Below are 22,361 nucleotides of genomic sequence, written 5' to 3'. Positions count from 1 at the left end.
GGGCTGCAGCACTGATTGTGCCACCCACAGATGTACTGCCCCTTGTCATTTAAAACTAGTTGCCGCACCTTAAACCTTCCCTTTTATTACCTATAAGTCACCCCTGAGGTAGGCCGTAAGTAACCCTAAGGGCAGGGTGCCACATAAGTAAACTGTAGGACATGCAAGTTTTCCATGTCCTGGCAGTGACAAATAGCCTATTTTGTTTTTCACTACTGTGAGGCCTACCCTTCTCAAAGGCCAGCATTGGGAATTCCTTAATACACTTTTTAGCTGTTATTCCTTATCAGAGAGGAGTAGCTTTTTCATGTTTCCTTTCTCTGGAATGGTAATGACAACTCCTCCTTACTGGTGAGGTTGGATTTAACATGATTGTTTTAGAAACACCACTTTTAGAAAGAGGATATTTCTCTGCACTTATTGGTCTTTGAAAGGTGAGGTGCATCTGCATTCTGAGCACTCATCTGCATGCTGATAGGTCTTTCTGGGCAGGGAGGAATGGGAGGAGCTAACACACGTCAACAGACAGTGTCCTGTCCACAAACACAAAATACTAATTTACCCCCCACAGATAGCCTGGCATATATGACTGGTTTGAAAGGGGTAGTTGTGCACTTCAGAGAGCTTCTTTGAAGTAATCCCATACATCAAAAGCACTTTTGGGTATAAGTACTGGGCCCCGGACCTCCTAAAATCAGAAACTTCTGGATCTTGATCTGAACCTCTGTCAGAAGGTCTGTGTGCTGCTTAAAGGACTGAACTGGATTACGTTTCTGGAAGGACTGCTTTTCTGGTTGTTCCCATGCTACCTTCTGACTCTGCTGAAGGAGAGCTGGACTCTGCCTTCCCTCCAAGTGATCTCCAAGGGCTTGCTGGCTTTCTGGTTTGCCTCCTGTTGTCTGAAGCCTCAGGGACACAAAGGACGTCTAGCAATTCTTCTGGTACAGCTGAACTCTGCCTTCTGTGATTCCCACCTTTGCCTGAGGTGCCCTCTTCATGTTCTGGGCCTCAGAAGTGGGTTCTGCAGCTGTTTTGCTTCATAACCAACACATTATCACCTTTGCGCATATTGGAGCTGACGCATCGCCCTTCGACACTGACGCAGAGGCTGTTTGACGACAGCGATTCTACAGCCTGTGTGGCCGGACGACAACACTCTGCGCGGCTTGACGACAACAAGACACATTGCCTTCACCTCAGCAAAGCTTGACGATGATGCAGCGACCTGACTGCATGGAAAAGATCTACGCATTGTGCCCTCAGTGGCAATGCTTTGCTCAATCCAAGGTACTTTCTCAGTGGGTCTCTGGTCGGCCTGCCCTCCATCGTGGTGGGCATAAACACTGATGTGGACCGGTCCCTCGCGGCCGCAAGTAACCTTTTGACCACTAGTGACCAGCCGCGGCTCGTGGAGGGAGTTCCGTTGGGCAGAAAGGCGGGCTGGGGGAGGGGCAGGGCGGGGGGTGCTAAACACCGGAATATGGATAATGTGAGGTAAGTAAACAATTTAATAAATAAAACAAATTTCGTAGCGCTCCTTGCATCGCATTTTGAAAAAATTCATGTCTCAACTTCTACTGATTGGATTGTGTCTTTTTGGTCCTATTCTATGCAGATCAATGTTCTTTATTTTTCAAATCTGTGTGGAATCTTTTTGTGATGTATTTATTGTGTCATTGTGTGTGTGTGTTTTGCACAAATACTTTAAACATTGCCTCTTTAGATAAGCCTGACTGCTCTGTGCCAAGATACCAGAGGGTAAGCACGGGTTATCTTTTAGTGTGTATCTAGCTTACCCTTTTACACTGACTAAAGTGGTGGTTCCTGCTGGCCTGGGTGCACACCTCAGCCAACCAGGAATCCCATTTCTAATAATTCGGATCCTAACATAAATCCATTCAACCATAACTGGTGATTCCTGCTCCTTGTTGCGAAGTCACATTGACTTCACAAGTCATAAATGTATTGCTGATGTCTTCGCCCTTACAGCGCGCTGTCAACTGCATTAGGTAAATATCGGCTAAGTTAAATATCTCAACCTTTGCTAAATTTCGGCAGATCAACCTGCTGGAACTGAACAGAGGAAAAGTGAACAGAACAGTGTGAATTTGGAGCATTAAATGCTAAAACCTACATATTATTGCCCAGAAACCCGCGACAGGTGCCATTTATTGCACCCAGTAACTAATGCTCCCCTGGATATTGTTATTTTCTGGTGCGATAAAAAGCACATAAATTCTGACAAACTTGGAAAAAGGGACTATGTGTATTAGTTTACATTTTGTGCACCTACTGGGGTAATATAGACCATGATTGTTCAAAAACTGTCACAAATGTATGCAAAAGTTACTAAATCCTCGGGGCCTCCTTATGGCCCGAGGACCCCATCCCCCGGGGCTGGCCTTTGTTGTTTTAAAAAAAAAAATCTAATTTGAGGAGTGGGGCCGCGTGGCCCCCCTCCTGGGCCACTAATAGCCCCGGGGACCCCATCCCCCGGGGCTGGCCAACTCCGTTGGGGACCGTGGGGGGGTCCCCAATCCCCCCACGGTCCCTCCGGCTCCCCGCCTCCTGCGGGAGCCGGCATTGCTTTTCCACAAGGGGAGCTGCTAAGGCTCCCCCTGTGGAAAAGCAATTTTCTTTGCTATTTGGAAGAGAGACCAGGTTTCCTGCTCTCTCTTCCAAATAGCAAAGCAGTTTGCTATGGCAGGGCGGGAGCCACGAGGCTCCCGCCCTGCCATAGCAAACTACAGTGTCCCGGGGGGTGGGCCCCCCGGAACACTGCAGGAGCCGGCCCTGGGGGGAGGCGGTCCTCAGGACCCTCGAGGGCTCCAGGTGGGGGGCCGCGCAGCCCCCCTCCCACCTATTTCAAAGCCCCGGGGGGTTGTGGTCCCTGGGGCTGGGGGGTCCGTCACGGACACCCCAATTTACATTTTTAGAGCCTCGGGGAGGTGGCCGTCCCCGGGGCATGTGGGGGGGCTTGAGCCCCCCCACACAGGGTATTTTATTAAAAACAAAAGCCCCTGGGGTGGCGGTCCCCGGGAATGTGGGGGCCTGAGAGCCCCCCGCAACGAATGTAAAAAAGCCCCGGGGGTGGCAGTCCCCGGGGCTGGGGGGCCCGAGAGCCCCCCACCTAATTTCTAGAAGCCCCAGGGGATGGCGGTCCCCGGAGCTGGGGGGGCCTGGGACCCCCCACACATAATTTTAACAAGCCCTGGGGGATGGCGGTCCCCAGGGCTGTAGGGCCTGAGAGCCCCCCACACAATTGAAAGAAGCCCCGAGGGTGGCGGTCCCTGGGGTGGGGGTCCTGAGAGCCCCCCACACATAATTACATAAAGCCCCGGGGGTGGCAGTCTCCAGGGCTGGGGGCCCCTCTGGGCCCCCCTCTACATGATTATTGCCCCCGCCATTTGACCCCCCCGGGGGCCAATTACCAAAGAAGTGCAGGAGCCCACGCTTCGTTTTTTTTTTATTGGCAGGATGCCAATTTTTTTTAAATAAATAACATTTGGGGGGCCTTGGGGGTCCTTGTGAAACCCCCTAAACAGGCCTAAGGGATCAGGGTGTTTCTACCATGCTCCCTTTTCGCATTTTGTGCGTTTTTTATTTAGGTTTCTTGTGCCTCGGTTCTACTGAAGCACAAGATGGCTGCCAACACTTCCTGGTTTCGAATGTTGACAATCACTTAACAGCCAATTAGCATTCAGCGCGTGATCGGATAGAATGTTGCGGATTTCCTATGGAAAATAGGTCCTAACTATAACTACCTACTGGCGACCGCCGGTAGGTTATGTATATATATATATATATATATATATATATATATATATATATATATATATATATATATATATATATATATATATATATATATATATATATATATATATATATATATATATATATATATATATATATATATATATATATATATATATATATATATATATATATGTATATCGTATGATTACATTAAAAAGTAGGCTTGAATCCCACCCATTTACCAGTTGAACAGAGAGATGTTGCTCTTTGCTTTACTAACTGCAGTGGTTTCTGAGAATTAAATAGCAGGATTTTTTTTAGCCTTTATGAAAATGAAAGGAGTGTGTTTACTTTGAAGCTACATGTTCTTAGACATTTCCATAATGCTACAGCATTTGCTTTCCACTGGTGTCACGAATTTCACAGTAAAACCAAACATTTTGTAGACCTTTAAGACATACTCGGAAACAAATGTCCTAGCTGGTCAAAATAGTTGGCAGGCAATTACTTTTCAAAAGAAAAGAGTGCGTGAACTTCCCATGACCTGGTACACTCAGGAATCTCTCGTTTATGGGAAAAAGACACGTTTACAATCGCTAGGTTATTTTTGAAGGGTTAGGAGTGTTCAGTTGCAGTCCCTCTTTTGCCCATTAAAGCACAATGTTTTGATAGGCAAGACAACGTTTTTGGAAACAGTGAGAAATACACACAGGAGAGAGTAAGAAAGAGAATAAGAAGAAATGAGGGAGTGGAGAGGAGAGGAAAAAATGAAAAAGGGCCAGTGAGAGTGATTGTGCGTACAATCTTAGCGTTAATATTATGTAGATATTTTCTATCTAACTGAAATTAATACAGATAATCAAAATAACCCATGCAAACTCTGAATAGTGGAAATCGCGGATTTATCATCCATAACTCAATCTACTCTCCCACATTAATTCAATTGCAAAGTCTGCCCGATACCAACTGCGCCTTCTTTGGGGGATTCGTCGCTTCTTCCCGGAGCATGACCTTAAAACCCTGGTCCAATCGCTGGTCCTCTCCAGACTGGACTACTGCAATTCTCTTCTGGCTGGCCTCCCCAAATCTCACCTATCCCCCCTAAGTCTGTTCTCCATTCAGCAGCTCGTTTCATTTATGGGGCCAAAAGAAGCGACCACATCACTCCCATGCTATCTACCCTCTGCTGGCTTCCCTTCGAGGCTAGAGCTATCTACAAGACTGCCTGCATCACCCACAAAGCCTTGCACTCCTCCTCTCCGCGCTACCTGGCGGATAAACTGAAACTCTCTGGAGGATCTAGACCATCACGAAATGCGGAAAATCTAATGCTGGAACCTCCCATTTTCAAGAAGGAAAGATCGATGGCCCAATCCTTTTCAGGCAGCGCAGTGAGAATCTGGAACTCACTTCCGCCTCAGCCACGGACCACCACCTCCTCCCAGGCCTTCAAAACTGACCTCAAAGTTCTCCTCCTTCAAAGACAATTCCAAATGTAATCCATGCCCTCTCTATTATCTGAAGGAAGCCCTTCAATTATTGAAAAATCTACTTTGCATGACTATGGAAGTGTCTTCCCAGTGTGTTCTTGTGGTTTGAGAGTCTGCCATTTATTGCAGTATTATGCTTCTACCTGTGTTTGGGACTCGTGTGTAACATGCACCCGTCACTTTCTCTTGTAACACACTGTTTTCTACCTCTTAAATTTGTTTGTTTTCGATACCTGCACAAGTGCCACCAGTGCCTACATAACGTTTGTTCTTGTGCTTGAGTGTCCTCCATATATTACAGTATTATACCTCTATGTTTATTTTGTACGCTTTTGTAACCTGCACACGTCACTTTTTCCTCCTGTAATGCACCGTTTGCTACCTCTTGTATTTTGTTGGCTCACGATTGTCACTTTTGTAATGCACCGTTTGCTACCTCTTGTATTTTGTTGGCTCACGATTGTAATTTTTGCTTCATTTAATGTAACGTTTGCTTTTGTATTTTGCTCACTTGTAATGTTCTCATGTATCAGTTCTGTTCCTATTGTGAAGCGCTCTGACACCTTCGGGTAAAGTCCGCGCTATATAAAAACGCATAAATAAATAACAATAAATAAATGCAACTAGCAAGGTAGGGCTTGTGACGATCAGATCTCTGTATCTCGAGCGCTAGACATGGAATCTGGACCCTTGGCCTAGGAGACACCAACACTGCTTAATAACAAACAATTTATGGCTTCTGTTAACTGGGGTAGAGCTATGCTGTCTGAAGCATACTTGTAGGACCAGTGAAACATGAGATATATCTCTGCTGTGTAAAGCCAAACCCTCTATATTCTATCACTTGGGGGATAGCGCTGCTGTGAGCAGCTTGAGGCTGTAATATTTGTGAAACCTATCTCTGCTATCAGAAGCGAACACCAGTAAAATCAATGTATCCCAAGTGTATGTTTTGCTGAGTGAGGCTAGAACCGGTTATTTCTGTCACACAAGTTTTAACTCTGCTCTGTGATGCCTAGTCTGTGATGCCGGAGTCTGTACGTTCGGAGGCTCCTGATTGACAGGTCTCCTCTCTGAAGCCAAAGATAGTAGGCCTTTGTAAAATGTGAAAACATTGAACTCTCTGTGACGTCTGATCCTATGTTCACTGACACCATATTCCATAAACTATGCCATAGGGGACGGGGGTAATACCTTTGCTATTAGAAACTTCCTACCAAAAATTAAACAAACTGTGCATCTACTAAATTGTCTATTTATTTTGAATCAATTATAACAGTTTCTATTGGATTAGCATTTGCTCTGATATTAACTAGACAGTAGGTACCTGAACAGTCTGTCTTATTATTTACTGCAATTTATTGTGCTTTACAGAAATATATACTTACTCCTCTGGGAACTCCACAGGTTTGTTCTTGATCATGTTGTGGAGAACAAGAATGTAATCATCTATAAAAGGACACTTAAAAAATATAACACCCAGTTAGTTCACAACACACAAGATGACTTAACATGCTAATAACAATGATGATTAAATACTAAAGGTGATTTTCAATCATACATATGTTCCACACAAGTGCTTGTTGAAAAAGAAGTTGCAATGTATACATGCCTGTACTCAGAAAGCATGAATGTGATGTAGTAATTTTTTGATGCATGTTGCACACTTGCTTTTGTGTCCATTCCTATGCTGTGCCCCTGCTAAAACTGACCTTTTGTGATATAGGAGAACCAAAATCATACAAGACTTCATACATCAGTGTTGATGTAAAGCATCAGCATTGCATCAGCATTGGCATATGGACCTGTGAGAAACCACCCTGCTAGGATATGCCCCAAACTTCAGGTCACAAACATATGCAGGATTTCCTGAGGGCTTCAGTACTCACATTTGGTATATGGACCGTAGTTACAGGAACTTTTCTTAGAAAATACTTGAGGTGTTATATGAACCCATTCAACCAAACAAAAATACGGGTAAGAAAACAAATGTAAAGGTCCAAACTAGGATTCCTTAACTGGACAAGATTGAAGCTAAAACACTTAGGAATTTACTTAACACCATCATCAGCTTAGAGGGCACAACTCAAAAAAGGAGCAAATAGACTGTCACCTATTCTGCAAATTGAATGTTCATCTTCTCAAAGCTGACTTAAGAAGAGTCGTCAAGTCAAAAAGATTGTTTATTTAGACGATTGCTCTTTAAACAAGGACGAATATACAAGCATCAACATATCAACAGCTTAAAAATCAGCTCAAGTTAAAAACTTTATCAAACCAATAAAATACTTCAAATATATTAAATATCCATCTAAAAAATATACAATCTATCTAACAATTATTTAGATTCCCAATATCATTCATAAAAACTGGAGTATTTTTCATCAAATCCATACTGATGCTACAATGTGAGCTCTACGTATAATTAAAACATTTTTTGACTGCAAGCATAAACTTCCCTATTGCACATGCTACATCTAATGCGTGCATATCTAATAGCAGATCTCCTGCCTGTTCCCGATTCCAAGCCTCATATTTTAGGAAGATTGGAGGTAGCCACAGTTTTCGTGCATCGAGAACATATAGGCAGTCCAATAAAACGTGCAAAATGTTGTATTGTGTCCCTATACTGCAGGTGCACTTCCTTTCTGGGTCATTCATAGCCCTCTTAATCCTATCATTCTCATAACATGGATTAATCCCAATCCTTATCTTTAATAATTCTCTCCTTATTGAGCGATTGGGAAGAAAATCCATGTAAGTATAGCAGTTCAGCATCATATAAAAACTGGGGAGGTACCATAGCCCTATAGGCATTCAGGACTAGTCTATCAGTCATTTTTCCATAAGAAGTGTTACCTTTCCTCAGGCCACTGGCCAAGGTTAGCGCCTGATTTCTTCGTGCATCCAGGTGAACTTTCCATATCAAAGACTTCTCGAACCAGATTCATAGATATTTATACTCTCTAACTTTCTCCAATTTTATGGTGTCTAGAACCCAGTTGAAAATCTTCCTCCTTTTGCCGAAGCAGAGAATCTTTGTTTTTCCCAGGTTTACTATTAGTCTGTTATGACTACAGTAGTCCCCAAACACTTTGAGCTTTCTCTGCAGACCTATCCCAGTTTGGTCCATAATCACCAAGTCATCTGCGTAAAGTAAACATGCAATATGTTTTCAGTCTATTTTTGGGCTGGCCCCCCTCACCGATCTCAATGTGATGGGCAAGACGTAACAAGAGTCATCCAAGCCCTGGTCCTCAGGTACCTCAACAGAGACTAGGCCCAGCTCAATGGCGTCCTAGAGTGATTTGAGTCATCTCTAAGTACGTCCGCCATTGTAATGACCCCCTAAGTGTGGAGAAGGGCTCACTGGCTGTAGCTGCGGAGCACAGAATGATTGAGCTCACATGAGAATCAATGTGTGTTCTTGATGGACGCCTTTCAATGTGCAGTGATGCATATCTGTCAGTGGTCAGACACTGCAGGATATACAGAACTCATATCTATTACCCTGTCAAGTGCCTCTGGTTTAAATCTAGTGCCTCATTTGTGTGATTGTTTTGATCTAGAGTGCCTCCTATGTGCCCGTTTTTTCTACAATTTCTTTGTCCAGTTTAAAGTAATATAATTGGGGAAGTATAATTCAAACTTCTCAGTTGAAATGGAGGAGATGGCTTAATCCTTCTGAGATGGCACATTTGCTGCACTTGTTCTGTAATGCTATTTGCCAGTGTTAGTTTAGGTATTATCCACAAGCTGCATGACCTATGACTTGACGGGTAGACAAAAAAATCATTACCTGTCCCCTGACCAAAGGAGTCCTAAATCTCAATAAACATAAACAGATTGGTTGATCAGAACCCCTATGACTTTAGTGATTTGTTCAAGCACCATTGACAGAATAGTCACTTCTATGATTTCAAATCTGTCTTCCAAGAAAGGTGTTCATCATACAGAAGGTGAATCTATCAGTCATTAAGCAAGAGTTTCAGAATGTTAAATTACGTTTTAGATGTTTGTATAGTTTCCAATCCTCTCGTTACTCAAGAGAAATGGAGTTACATTTTGTAAATATATTAGGATAAAATGTATGGATTTACACTCCACCTCTTGTCTATGTGCAGGGTCATTCCTTTACATATGTGGTGAAGAAATGTGGTCAGGAAATAAGAATAACATCTTCTGGTTAAAGAAGATCTGATTGCATGCCTGATGAAGGATTCAAGAGACTTTCAGGCACAAGAAAAAACATAATTACCACTCTTGCTTAAAGAAACTGCCAGACTATTTTAAAATGTATCCTAAATAAATAAATTCCTGTAGTACTTGTTATGCTTACCCACCTTTCCAAACACAAAGCAGTATAGTGTAATGCCCATGGCCCAAACGTCCAATGCCTACAAGAAAAGACATGTTACATGTTAATAAAACAACTAGGTAAGATCTCTCACTTAAAAAACACAGCTGCACACCTTTTAACAGGGTTCTGAAATAGAACTTAAACATTCTCTGCAATTTGTGTGTATTGAGTTAGAAATATTGTTACTTATTATTTAAAATATAATATGTAAACTATGGTAAATGGAATGCATCGTTTTTAAATCTTGCCTCTATTATTAACTGTCATGTTTTTCTTATTTGTCGAACTGCTATGTATTTTCAAAGTAAAACAAATGGAAGTGTGTTACTTTCTCGTCCTCAGAATATAAAACAGTCCAATTCAAGGAAATTAAATCTACTCGTGTGTTAGTCTTTAAATAGTGCAGACTAGTGCAAGCTCTATTTGATCAAAAATCACTGTTCTGTTATGGTGAAAATATCAATGGGCTTTTTAAAAACTTGAAATTCTCCACTGTTTTACGTCGGCAATTTGTACAGTACTGTTTTGATCTAGCCATAGTTTGGGCTTCTAATTTGCGAATTACTTCAGGGTACTACCTTCGTGGTAAAAATATTAATGGACGAAAACAAGTTGGAAGGAGATCTCATCTCAAAGTCGAATCCCCAAATGAATAAATGTCAGCACAGGATAAGTTTATTTCTATTACGTTTTAAGAGTGTCCCACTTTTATAAGCAATCAATAAAGGACATCTGCAAATTGATTCCACTAATTGTCATTGTAGCATATGGCGCACAACGTGCACAAGTTTGCAAGTATTGCAGCTTCAAAAAAGTGCAGATTCCTGCAGAGTGCAAGAGTATTGGCATGCCAAATTATACGCTTTTAGATTTGGATGTAAAAAATGTTGTCCGCCTGTTGCTGATCCTTGTGAGAATTCGAAATGTTATTAGCCGAGACGAATGCTATTCCGTTCACATACTTGTTTTATTAAAAGAATGTCAAATAAATATATGTTGCTACATTATTTTTGCTAGTTGCTAGTGATTTTCTTAATAAAGTAAATACAATTTATGTTTTCAAGAGAGTAAAAATAATTTGACAAAGGAAATATACTGCCATCTCATTTTGAGTGCTATTTACAGGTACAATAAATGAAAGAGCAACAAGACAAAATATTTCAACTAACACTCTACTAAATAATAGAGGTAGGACTCCATTGACTGTTCCTAAAGTTTACTTAAAGCGGGTATTCTTTAGTTCAAAATTGTTGTGTTACATAAACTAGGTATAATAAATATAAAAAGTTTATTGGCACATACACATTTGATAATACCGATACATCTGAAACATAATATGACAAATTCAGCTTAGTTTTTGTTTTGAAAGAACTTGTTGACAGCTTTACTGCTTTGTACAGCTCTAAATATTAATTGTAAAAATCTAAAGGGTAGTGCACATTAGTTCTTTACAAAACACTTCAAATAATTTAGTTCCTGGTATTTAGTCTGGTGTTTGTTTGCTGTGAAAGGCAGTGATAGCAACAGAAACCCAAGCCGCTACTCTATCTGCAAGGCTTATGCAGATAATCTGCTGCTTATGTGAAGGGCTCCCATGAGAAATCATTGGCAGCTCAGATCAATGTAACAAAATTGTAATTGTAAACAAACCTTTTGAAATTATCTCCTCCCCGGCACAGATTCCATGGCCAGGGTGACCTTTCTTGGTAAATATCCATTCATCGAAGCAGGTAGTGATTAGAAAATGCTTGTATCTCATTATCATAACAGACTTAATTAAGCCTAACTACTGCTGCTTGCACAATCTAATGACTGTGGATGCTGCTGATGTTTTTTGAATACAGAGCCACTAGCTAGCGGCTAACCCTTCCAAATGTAAAGAAAATTACTACATACAATAGAAATTATATCCATTATAGCTAATAATAAACGTAATTCTACATATATTTTAAATAAAAGATGCTTACTTTAATTTCCTAAAGTAACACAAGAGAGTATCATAACTCATAGCCACTCAAAGTTCAACAGAAAGAGCACAATAATAATGCTGTCATTTGCAAGTCTGAGTTTAGCACGGCCATGGATTGAGAACTTGTAAATATTCTATTTCTAGCAAGACAATGGTGTATCACATTGTGTGTAAAGGATGCCAAGCACCAACTTTTATTGCAGCTTCGAATAAGGCTATTGCATACTGCCAACACATTGAAAAAAGATAACAACGGTGCGTGGTGTTTGCTCATTGCACACCCTATTAATGGCCCAACAAAAAAGCCAATGTACACAAGGACGCCATCCGCAACCACCACCACCACCACCTCATCAGGGCGGCCAAGAGGACCTCCTTCAAAGATCGCCTCGACAACAACGCACACAATAGCAAGGAGCTCTTCAACATCGTGAAGGAACTCTCCAAACCCAGCTACAACAACAACGACATCCTGCCGTCGCAAGCCCTGTGCAACTCTCTCGCCACCTTCTTCCACCGCAAGATAGCAGACATCCACGACAGCTTCAACACCCAGACGGCCCCAACAGACAGTAACACAACAGACCCTCCGTACACCATCGACAATGACCCCCTGCTAGCCTGGGCCAGCATGAGCATCGATGACACCATCAAGACCATGCGCTCAATCCACTCCGGCTCTCCGTCGGACCCATTCCCGCACCTCGTCTTCAACAGAGCAAGCAGCACCATCGCACCCCACCTGCGCAACGTCATCAATTTCTATCTCTCTCTCTCTCTCTAGACAGCGGCCTTCCCAGAGATCTGGAAACATGCCGAGATCAACGCCCCACTCAAAAAACCTAAGGCAGACCCAAGAAACCTCAAGAACTTCCGGCCCATCCCTCTGCTCCCCTTTCCGGCCAAGGTCATCGAGAAAACCGTCAACAGACAGCTAACCCGATACCTCAAAGAAAACAGAATCCTGGACCCTTCCCAGTCAGGGTTCCACAGCAACCACAGCACCGAGACTGTCCTCATCGCCGCCACCGACGACATCAGGACTCTGCTGGACAATGGCGAGACAGCAGCACTCATCCTCCTAGACCTCTCTGCTGCCTACAACACTGTCTGCCACCGCACACTACGTGCACGCCTCCACGCCACAGGTATCTGAGACAAGGCTCTGGATTGGACCACCTCCTTTCTCTCCGGCAGAACCCAGAGCATCCGCCTCCCCCCATTCCGTTCCAAAGCCCCCAAGATCATCTGCGGCGTACGCCAGGGATCCTCCCTCAGCCTGACGCTGTTCAACATGTACATGGCCCCGCTCACACAAGTTGCCCGACAGCACGACCTCAACATAATCTCCTACGCCGACGACACTCAGCTGATCCTCTCCCTCACCAAGGACCCTAACACAGCCAAAGCCAACCTCCACGAAGGAATGAAGGCTGTCGCCGACTGGATGAAGACCAGCTGTCTGAAGCTGAACTCGGACAAGACGGAGGTCCTCATCCTCGGCTCCAACCCTTCAGCCTGGGACGACTCCTGGTGGCCGACGGCACTGGGGGCAGCCCCGACACCCACCGACCACGCACGCAACCTGGGAATCATCCTCGACTCAACGCTCTCAATGACCAAGCAAGTCAACGCCGTCCACTCCTCCTGCTTCAACACCCTCCGTATGCTCCGCAAGATCTACAGATGGATCCCGACAGATACAAGAAAGACAGTCACCCATGCCCTTGTCAGCAGCAGACTCGACTACGGAAACGCCCTCTACGCGGGAGCCCCGACCAAGCTCATCAAACGACTACAAAGTATCCAAAACGCCTCAGCACGACTGATCCTCGACACGGCCACATCACCCCCCACCTGAGAAACCTGCACTGGCTCCCCGTCAACAAGAGGATATCCTTCAAGCTCCTCACCCACACACACAAGGCACTCCACAAGACTGGCCCAGTCTACCTCAACAGACAGCTCTCCTTCTACATCCCCAACCGCCAGCTACGTTCCGCCGACCTCTCACTCGCCACCGTCCTGCACAACCGAAGAACCACCACCGGTGGGAGATCCTTCTCCTACCTCGCCGCCAAGACATGGAATACCCTCCCAATGAGCCTACACCAGACACAAGACCTGCTGACCTTCAGGAGGATACTCAAGACCTGGCTGTTCGATCAGTAGTGCCCCCCCCAGAGCCTTGAGACCCTCGTGGGTATGTAGTGCGCTTTACAAATGAGTGATTTAAAGAGACCATAAATACAACAGTCAATTGGCTGGAATTGTTCATCGTGTAAAAGAAGGGTAAAAGAAAGGGATGTTCTGCTATGAATAGAAATAGGTTCATAATTATTCAGGAATAAGGTAATCTCCAACATGACATGAATTTAAAAACATACACTGCATCCCTACATATATGAGGACTGGTCACTGATTTCGATGGGTGCACACATGTACTATTGCTATGACTTAGAGAAGCAAAGAAAATATCATAAGTACCTAAACATGCTAAGGGGACTAGTCCAGGTCAGTGTGGTCTCCAGAATGGATATTAGTTGTATACATATATACACAACACGCGCACGCACTCAAGTTCACACACACTTCCACCCTAGTTCCTCTCCCTTCCAGAAACACACTAGGTTCTCATAATGCACACTTCTTTTCTTTCTGTCATCTTCTTGCACTCAAAGTCCAATACTCACCTTTCCGCTGAACCTTTGCCCAGTATCTGAAATGGCTTCTGGCGCCATAAACGCTGGTGTTCCAGCAGTACTTGAAAGTAATGCATCATTCCCTTCAAACTGATTACTGACTCCAAAATCAGCAATTTTGACATGACCATCATCTCCTAAGAGAAGGTTAGAAGGTTTGATGTCACGGTGAATGATCTTCTGGTAATGTACTGTGAAAAGGAAACAAGATTTACAAGAATGAATACATCACTAGGAGGAAGACACCTCACATTTCCTGTCTATATTTCTACAAATTCTCTTGAGAGAGTGAGACAAATTGCATGTACTACATTTATCCAGTCGAGCCTACGGAATACGAAAGGCAGCTCAGTAACAAACGTAAAATGAAGGTCAATAAGTATTATTCTCACCTAGCATAAATTAAATTCACAATTTGACTCCAATCATACTCCTGCTTGCAAATAGACTAGCTTGAAAAATACTGGGCCTGATTTGCAAACTGCATTTTATAGTACTTATAGAAGTACTACTTAAGTACACCAAAATGCAATTCACCAACCTACAAGGGTAAATCTCCACTTCCACCATTCCTATCTTTTCTATGAGAAGATCTTCACTCATGAATGTTTACTACATGTGGCCTAGGAGTGGCTAGAAAGAGGGGCATACTTACTTCTAAATGGGAGAGATTTTAGAGGAAGTAAGGAGGGTTTTAGGTAGGGTTCGGGAGGGGATTAGGGAGGGACAAGCACCCAACCTCAAAAGAGCTTGTCCATTGTTATTCACAAACCGCACTTCAAAAGTTACAACACACAAAAATGACTAATCAAAGTAGTAAATGTACACCAACTCAGAGTTGGGCAAAGGCCAGCACCACACATGGCCAACCACTGGTACTGCAATGCTCTTTTAACAAAAAATAATGGAGGTAAGGACTTATAAAACCCCATGGCAATTGATAGTAAATTAAATAAAATTATTTGAACCTGTTAAAAATATAAATACATGTAATTTCATACTTAAAACATAGCTAATGATAATCTATTTTAAATGACTTTAAAAAACATTTTGAATTTAAAAAATAATGCACATTAGTTTGCAATAAATTATAATTAAATGAATATTAAATCCCTCCATACATCACTTTTAATAATTTTCAATACATAATAAAAACTGTTATTCTTTGACTTTAGGAGGGAATTTTTTTACATGTAATCCAGAAAAATTATCTTCATTTAATGTATACAAAATAATGACATTTCAAAAGAAAATCAAGTTATTTGTGCTGTAGTATTTCTTTCTTTTTCTATATCTAAAATAAATATATATTAATGTACATTAACCCCTTCACTGCTAGGCCTCCCTCCGTGCTAAGCCTTTCTTTGTCTATTTGGGGTAGTTCATGCTTAGGCACCTGTAACTTTTTGACCACATAAGGTATCCACGCCAAATTTGCGTCCTTTTTTTCCAACATCATGGGGATTTATAAAGGTACCCAGGGTTTGTGCATTCCCCTGGAGGGGACCCAGAAATTAGCCAAAATACAGGTACATTTTGGTTGTTTTGGGAAAAATGGGAAAAAAGGGCTACAGATGAATGCATCTGGTTTTTCCCTGCAAGTGGTATCAAAAAAGGGGTTGTGGTGCTGAAATCACCATCTTCCTAGCTTTCAGGGACAAGCAGACTTTTGTCATAAAACCAAAATATTTTACACAGTTTTGGCATTTTTCTGGGACATAGCCTATTTTTGCTATTTTTTGTGCTTTCAACCTCTTTACAGTTAATGGTAGAAATGGGTATGAACGCAATAATGGATCCTGGCTATACATTTCAGAACAGTAGACAAAATTCTGAAATCAGCATGGGATCATTTGTGTAGATCCTTCAAGGTTTCTTTACAGAAACTAACCATTGAATATAGGAAAAATTGAAAATTTGTTGAAAAAAACAGCCATTTGTGTCACCGTTTTCACCTGTAACTTCTTCTAATTATGACAACTGTTTGAAAGAAATATACCGTTACATCCGCTGGACCTTTCTGGTTATGGGGATATATAGGACTTGTAGGTGCACCAAGAACCTGACGAACCCAGAGCCATTAACTGAGCAGCGTCTTGCAATGGTTTTTTATTATGTACTGGGTATATAGCAACTCATTTGGGAAAATATATACATTGAAAAATCGGTATGAAAGACTCGTATTTATTTCTGAAATTGGAACAAAATATAGAGTTTTGAAACAGTAGATATTTGCACATTTCCGAAATTGTGAACACCCATACTAGCATGAGAATTATATGTCATTTTTCAAAATGACTTCTTTTTTACACATTGTCTTTCATTTGGAAGGCAGAAATGCATCAAAAGTCAATAGGTAATAACAGTTGCTCTACAATTCTGTGATACCCTAAGTCTCCCGATGAAAATGGTACCTCACTTGTGTGGGTAGACCTAGTCCCCGCGATAGGAACGGCTCAAAACGCAACATGGACACACCACATTTTCACAGTGAAAACTGACCCTTTTTTTGCAAAGTGGCACCTAGGGAATCCAAGCAAACCTATGCATTTTTTAAAACTAGACACGCAGGGAAATCCAGGATGGGGTGACTTGACAGGCTCTCGCCAGGTTCTATAACCCAGAATCCCTTGCAAACATAAAAATGTGTAAAACAAGCACATTTCCTCACATTTCTGTGGTGGAAAGTTCTTAAATCTGCGTGAATCCACAAAATTCACCCACCCTGCGTTCCCCAAAGTCTTCAGAGAAAAATGGTACCTCACTTTTGTGGGTCGGCTTACTGCCCGTGACAGGAAACGGCCCAAAACACAACGTGTTCACACCACATTTTTACAGTGAAAACAGATCCTTTTTTTGCAAAGTGCCTAGTTGTAGATTTTGAACCCTAGCTCTGCCCACACCTAGGGAAACCTATCAAACCTATACATTTTTGAAAACTAGAGACCAAGGGGAATGGGGTGACTTAACTGGCTCTTATCAAGTTCTGTTACCCAGAATCCCTCGCAAACATAAAAATGTGTACCAAAAAAACACATTTCCCATTTCTGTGGTGGAAAGTTCTGGAATCTGCCTGGATCCACAAAAATCCACCCACCCCGCTAGACACGCAGGGGAATCCAGGATGGGGTGACTTGACAGGCTCTCGCCAGGTTCTATAACCCAGAATCCCTTGCAAACATAAAAATTCGTAAAAACAAACACATTTTCCTCACATTTCTGTGGTGGAAAGTTCTGGAATCTGGGTGAATCCACAAAATTCCCCCACCCTGCGTTCTCCAAAGTTTTCCGAGAAAAATGATACCTCACTTGTGTGGGTAGGCTTAGTGGCAGTGACAGGAAACGGCCCAAAACGCAATATGGACACAACACATTTCCACGGTGAAAACGGACCCTTTCTTTGCAAAGTGCCTAGTTGTAGATTTTTAACACTAGCTCTACCGACACCTAGGGAAACCCTAGCAAACCTATACATTTTTGCAAACTAGAGATCAAGGGGAATCCAGGATGGGGTGACTTGACTGGCTCTCACCAGGTTTCTCTTAAGACTTTGGGGAATGCGGGCTGGGTGGTATTTTGTGGTATTTTGTGGATCCACACAGATTCCAGAACTTTCCACCACAGAAAGTGAGGAAAATTTCTTTTTTTGGACACATTTTGAAGTTTGCACGGAATTCTGGGTAACAGAACCTGGTGAATGCCAGACAAGTCACTCCATCCTGGATTCCCCTGGGGTCTAGTTTAAAAAAATGTATAGGTTTGCTAGGTTTCCCTAGGTACTGGCAGAGCTAGGGTTCAAAATCTACAGCTAGGCACTTTGCAAAAAAAGGGTCACTTTTCACTGTGAAAATGTGTTGTGTTCATGTTATGTTTTGGGCCGTTTCCTGTCACGAGCACTAGGTTTACCCACACATGTGAGGTACCATTTTTGTCGGAAGACTTTGGGGAATGTGGGGTTGGTGGAATTTTGTGGATCTACGCAGATTCCAGAACTTTCTACCACAGAAATGTGAGGAAAATGTGTTTTGTTTTTTCTTACAAAGTTTGAGGTTTGCAAGGGAGTTTGGGTAACAGAATCTAGTGAGAGCAAGACAAGTCACCCCATCCTGGATTCCCCTGGGTGTCTAGGTTTAAAAAATGTATAGTTTTGCTAGGTTTCCCTAGGTGCCGGTTGAGCTAGGGTTCAAAATCTACAGCTAGGCACTTTGCAAAATAGTGTCAGTTTTCACTGTAAAATGTGGTGTGTCCATGTTGCGTTTTGGGCAGTTTTTTGCTGCGGGCACTATGCCTACCCACACATGCGAGGTACCATTTTTCTTGGAAGACTTTGGGGAATGCAGGTTTGGTGGAATTATGTGGATTCACACAGATTCCAAAACTTTCCACCACAGAAATGTGAGGAAAATGTGTTTTTTTGGACAAAGTTTGAGGTTTGCAAGGGATTCTGGGTAAGGGAACCTGGTGAAAGCCAGACAAGTCACCCCATCCTGGATTTCCATGGGTGCCTAGTTTTCAAAAATGTATAGGTTTGCTAGGTTTCCCTAGGTGTCGGCAGAGCTAGGGTTCAAAATCTGCAGCTAGGCACCTTGCAAAAAAAGGGTCCATTTTCACAGAGAAAATGTGGTGTGTCCACGTTGCGTTTTTGGCCGTTTCCTGTCACGGGCACAAGGCCTACCTACACAAGTGAGGTACCATTGTTCTTGGAAGACTTTGGGGAATGCGGGGTGGGTGGAATTTTGTGGATCCACACAGATCCCAGAACTTTACATCCACAGAAATTTAAGGAAAAAGTGTTTTAACAAAGTTTGAGGATTGCAAGGGATTCTGGGTAACATAACCTGCTGAGAGGCACCCAAGTCACCCCATCCTGGATTCCCCTTGGTGTCTAGTTTAAAAAAATGTACAGTTTTGCTAGGTTTCCCTGTGTGTCGGCTACGCTAGGGCCCAAAATCCACAGGTAGGCACAATGCTAAAAACAAGTCTGTGCCTAGTGAGCTTTCTGCCGCCCTGGGGGGAACTCAGGGAGGGGAGGGGTGCCCCGATATGCCCCCAAGGGGGGCAAAAAAAGACCGTGGCTATTTTTTTGGCAGTGGGGGCATTAGTATGCCCATTCTGGGCAGCCCCCACGCATAAAGAAAGTCAGCGTAATCTCTGACGCCTAGTGGGCCACCGCCAGGGGCAGATCATGGGCCAGTGCCCCCGTCCACTCCTGGGGGGGTAGAAAGACTGGCATTTTTGGAGGGAGCTGTGGGCATTGGCATGCCCATTCTCGGCTGACCTCCCCCCTGAATTAACACCTTAACTGCTGCGGCAATTCCGCCGGGGTGCGGGAGTTCCATTTAATGGGCGGGCCCGCGTCTGCCAACGGACGTGCGCTGAACTACGAAAGTAGTACTCGTGACTGCCGTTGGCTGACGGGCGCAACCAAAGGGTTAAAAAAAGAATTCCTGAGGCCTAGTGGGCTTTCTGCCCCCCCCCCCGGAGTGGCAGATAAGAGGTTATTGCCCCAATATGCCTCCGGAGAGGGACAGAAAGACTGGTACTTGTTTTTGGGATGGGAGCATTAGCATGCCCATTCTGGGCTGCCCCCACCCCTACATTTAAAAAAAAAGGATCCCTGGTGCCTAGCGGGCTTTCTGCCCCACCCCTGGGGACAGATCATGGGTATTTGCCCCATCTGCCCCTAAGGGAGCAAAACGACTGTTCCATTTTTTGGGGGGGGTGGGGGCATTGGCCTGCCCATCTTCGGCAGCCCCAACCCCTACATCAATAAAAAAAATCCCTGGTTTCTAATGGGCTTTCTGCCCCCGGCGAGGCTGAATGGGGGCAACTGTCACCATCTGCCCCCTGGGGGCAGAAAGACTCGGATTTCATTGGAGGTGGGGGCATTGTCATGCCCTTTTTCGGTAGCCCCCACTCCAACATCAATAAAAAAAAATCCCTGGTTTCTAGTGGGCTTTCTGCCCCCGGGAGGCAGAATGGGGGCAACTGTCACCATCTGCCCGCTGGGGGGGCAGAAAGACTGACATTTCTCTGGGAAGTGGGGACATTGGCATGCCCTTTTTGGGCAGCCCCACCCCAACATCAATAAAAAAAAGTTCCTGGTTTTTAGTGGGTTTTCCGCCCCCCCCACCCCCGGGGGACAGACTGGGGGCTACTGCTCCCATCTGCCCCCCAGGGGGGGGCAGAAAGACTGTTGTGCCCAAAACACAATGTGGGGCGCAAAGGCCTTTGCTCCCCCTCCCTGGTGCTAGTTGGTGGATCCCTACTTGGGGATAGCCCTCCTGGGGTGATCCTCAAGCAAGGATCCACTAGGGAAGGGTTACCATTGGAAAGAGGAGATTCTCCCCTTTCCGACGATACCTCTCCCAAGTGTTTTGGTGCTCGGGGGGGGGGGGGGGGGGCTGAGATAGCCCCAAGAGCGCCGAAACACTGAAACTAAGTTTCAGTTTCGTTTTCAATGTAATGACGACAGCGCGCCATACGAGCTTAAAAAACGGCCTCTAAAGGCTCTAGACTGAAAGCGAAATGCCAGATGGAAAAAATGGGCAGTCTAGTGTTTGAAATTTGCGTTTTGATAACAATGATTTGCTGTGTGGCTAAATTCACCAATATCAGAAGACATCTGCTCCAGCATTTGCAGACTCTCCTTACCTTGTGTGCATCCCGCAATTTTTTACACTTCTAGCTCCTGAGCTGACCAACTCTTCTGCTGAACCGATGGTCTGGTGGCAACCTGTGAGTGAGCAGACTCTTTGCCATAACATAGCGCCTATCAGAGTACCTAATATAGCAGTGTCTTCACATGCAAAACATTTTGTTTCTTTCTACAGTCCTACACCCTGCACATGATCTCAAAAATGCCCTCTATATCCAGTATGAAAAACTGCTCTTTTTCTTTTCACATGGCTCTCTCCTTTCTCTGCATGACTCTTCTCTCTGAGCACGACTTTCTCTAAGGCACATGCTTGTTTGCCATATTCACTATGAATGTATCCAATGTCCCCACCAATGATCCCACCAAATTCCTATTAATTTAATCTACCACAAAGAAACTGAAATGAAGGGATGGAATGGTTTCCTTGAGCGCACAAGCCTAATTCAAGTTACCAACAACAATCAATAACACTGTACGGCACAGGAGCAGCGTGCTGCGTAAAGCACTTCAATCCCTCGTCAGGGGTATTAGCGCTATATAAATGCAATTATAAAAGAATATGTGAATGTGAAACTGAAAAGCTCATCATGTTGGACTGAACTATAAGAGAGGGATAAATAGTGTGGTAATAGACAATACAATTTACGAATAACATTTGACCCTTTCTGTAACTGTTTGCAAGTTTTAAATCACATTAGTTAGTGAGGTTAGTTACTGCGAGTCTATGCTTGAAAGTGCCAATCTGCTAATGCTGCAGGGAGGGCTTGAAGGTATGACCGTAGTAATGTGTGGCCAACACCCTTGTGACTGGAACACTTGTAGCTATCATTTCAAGGACGGTTTACATAAATAAAATGATTTGCAAATCTTAAAATGGCTTTTGCTTTACAACCAAGCTATCTTCCAGTACTTTTGTAAACAATTCTTTGAAATATAAAAAGAGTATGCTTTGGCACTACCAGAAAGATTACTTGTCTCTCATATTCTCATGTCATTCATTGGCTGTTTGGGGTATCATTCCACCTCCTACCGAGTGCTTAGACTGTAATGCACAAGGGATATTTTACATTTCAAAAGTACGCTGAATCATTTCGCATTAAATCTTCGATGCAATGCATGCAGAAAGCAATTTTATTTTACCTTCCACAGGAGCAGGCTTTTTAAAATTTTGGTCAAGACTCAAAGTGCAAACTAGCTCTATTGGGTTTGCCAGCTTTTTTTCTTCATTGGATGTCAGCATGTGCAAAAAGTCACATATCTTTATCTTTCACACTCTGAGAGAAAATAGAAATAGTGGCTTATCTGTCTCTTTCACACTAAGTGAAAAATGTATGTGTGCATTTTCAATTTCGCTCTATAAAAGGATAAGTTCTTGCATTGCATTTTTTAATGCAGATGTACCTACTGCAGAACTTAATCCCCG

At 43.4% G+C, this 22,361-nt stretch overlaps 1 protein-coding gene across 3 annotated transcripts in view; it reads right to left on the bottom strand.

Moving 5' to 3' along the window:
• CAMKK1 (calcium/calmodulin dependent protein kinase kinase 1) overlaps window positions 1-22,361 on the bottom strand; it is a 1,207,414-nt gene that overhangs the window by 344,288 nt on the left and 840,765 nt on the right. For all 3 annotated transcript variants that reach the window (XM_078679690.1, XM_078679692.1, XM_078679691.1), the window contains 3 exons: window positions 14,272-14,471; window positions 9,593-9,646; window positions 6,638-6,711 (listed from right to left, as the gene is read on the bottom strand). In XM_078679690.1, coding sequence (XP_078535816.1) covers window positions 6,638-6,711; window positions 9,593-9,646; window positions 14,272-14,471 — 328 coding nt within the window. The remainder of the gene's footprint in view (window positions 1-6,637; window positions 6,712-9,592; window positions 9,647-14,271; window positions 14,472-22,361) is intronic.

The sequence above is a fragment of the Lissotriton helveticus genome, chromosome 3_1 (assembly GCF_964261635.1).
Source record: "Lissotriton helveticus chromosome 3_1, aLisHel1.1, whole genome shotgun sequence".
Classification (NCBI taxonomy): domain Eukaryota; kingdom Metazoa; phylum Chordata; class Amphibia; order Caudata; family Salamandridae; genus Lissotriton; species Lissotriton helveticus.
This window is presented reverse-complemented; position numbering and strand designations above follow the sequence as displayed.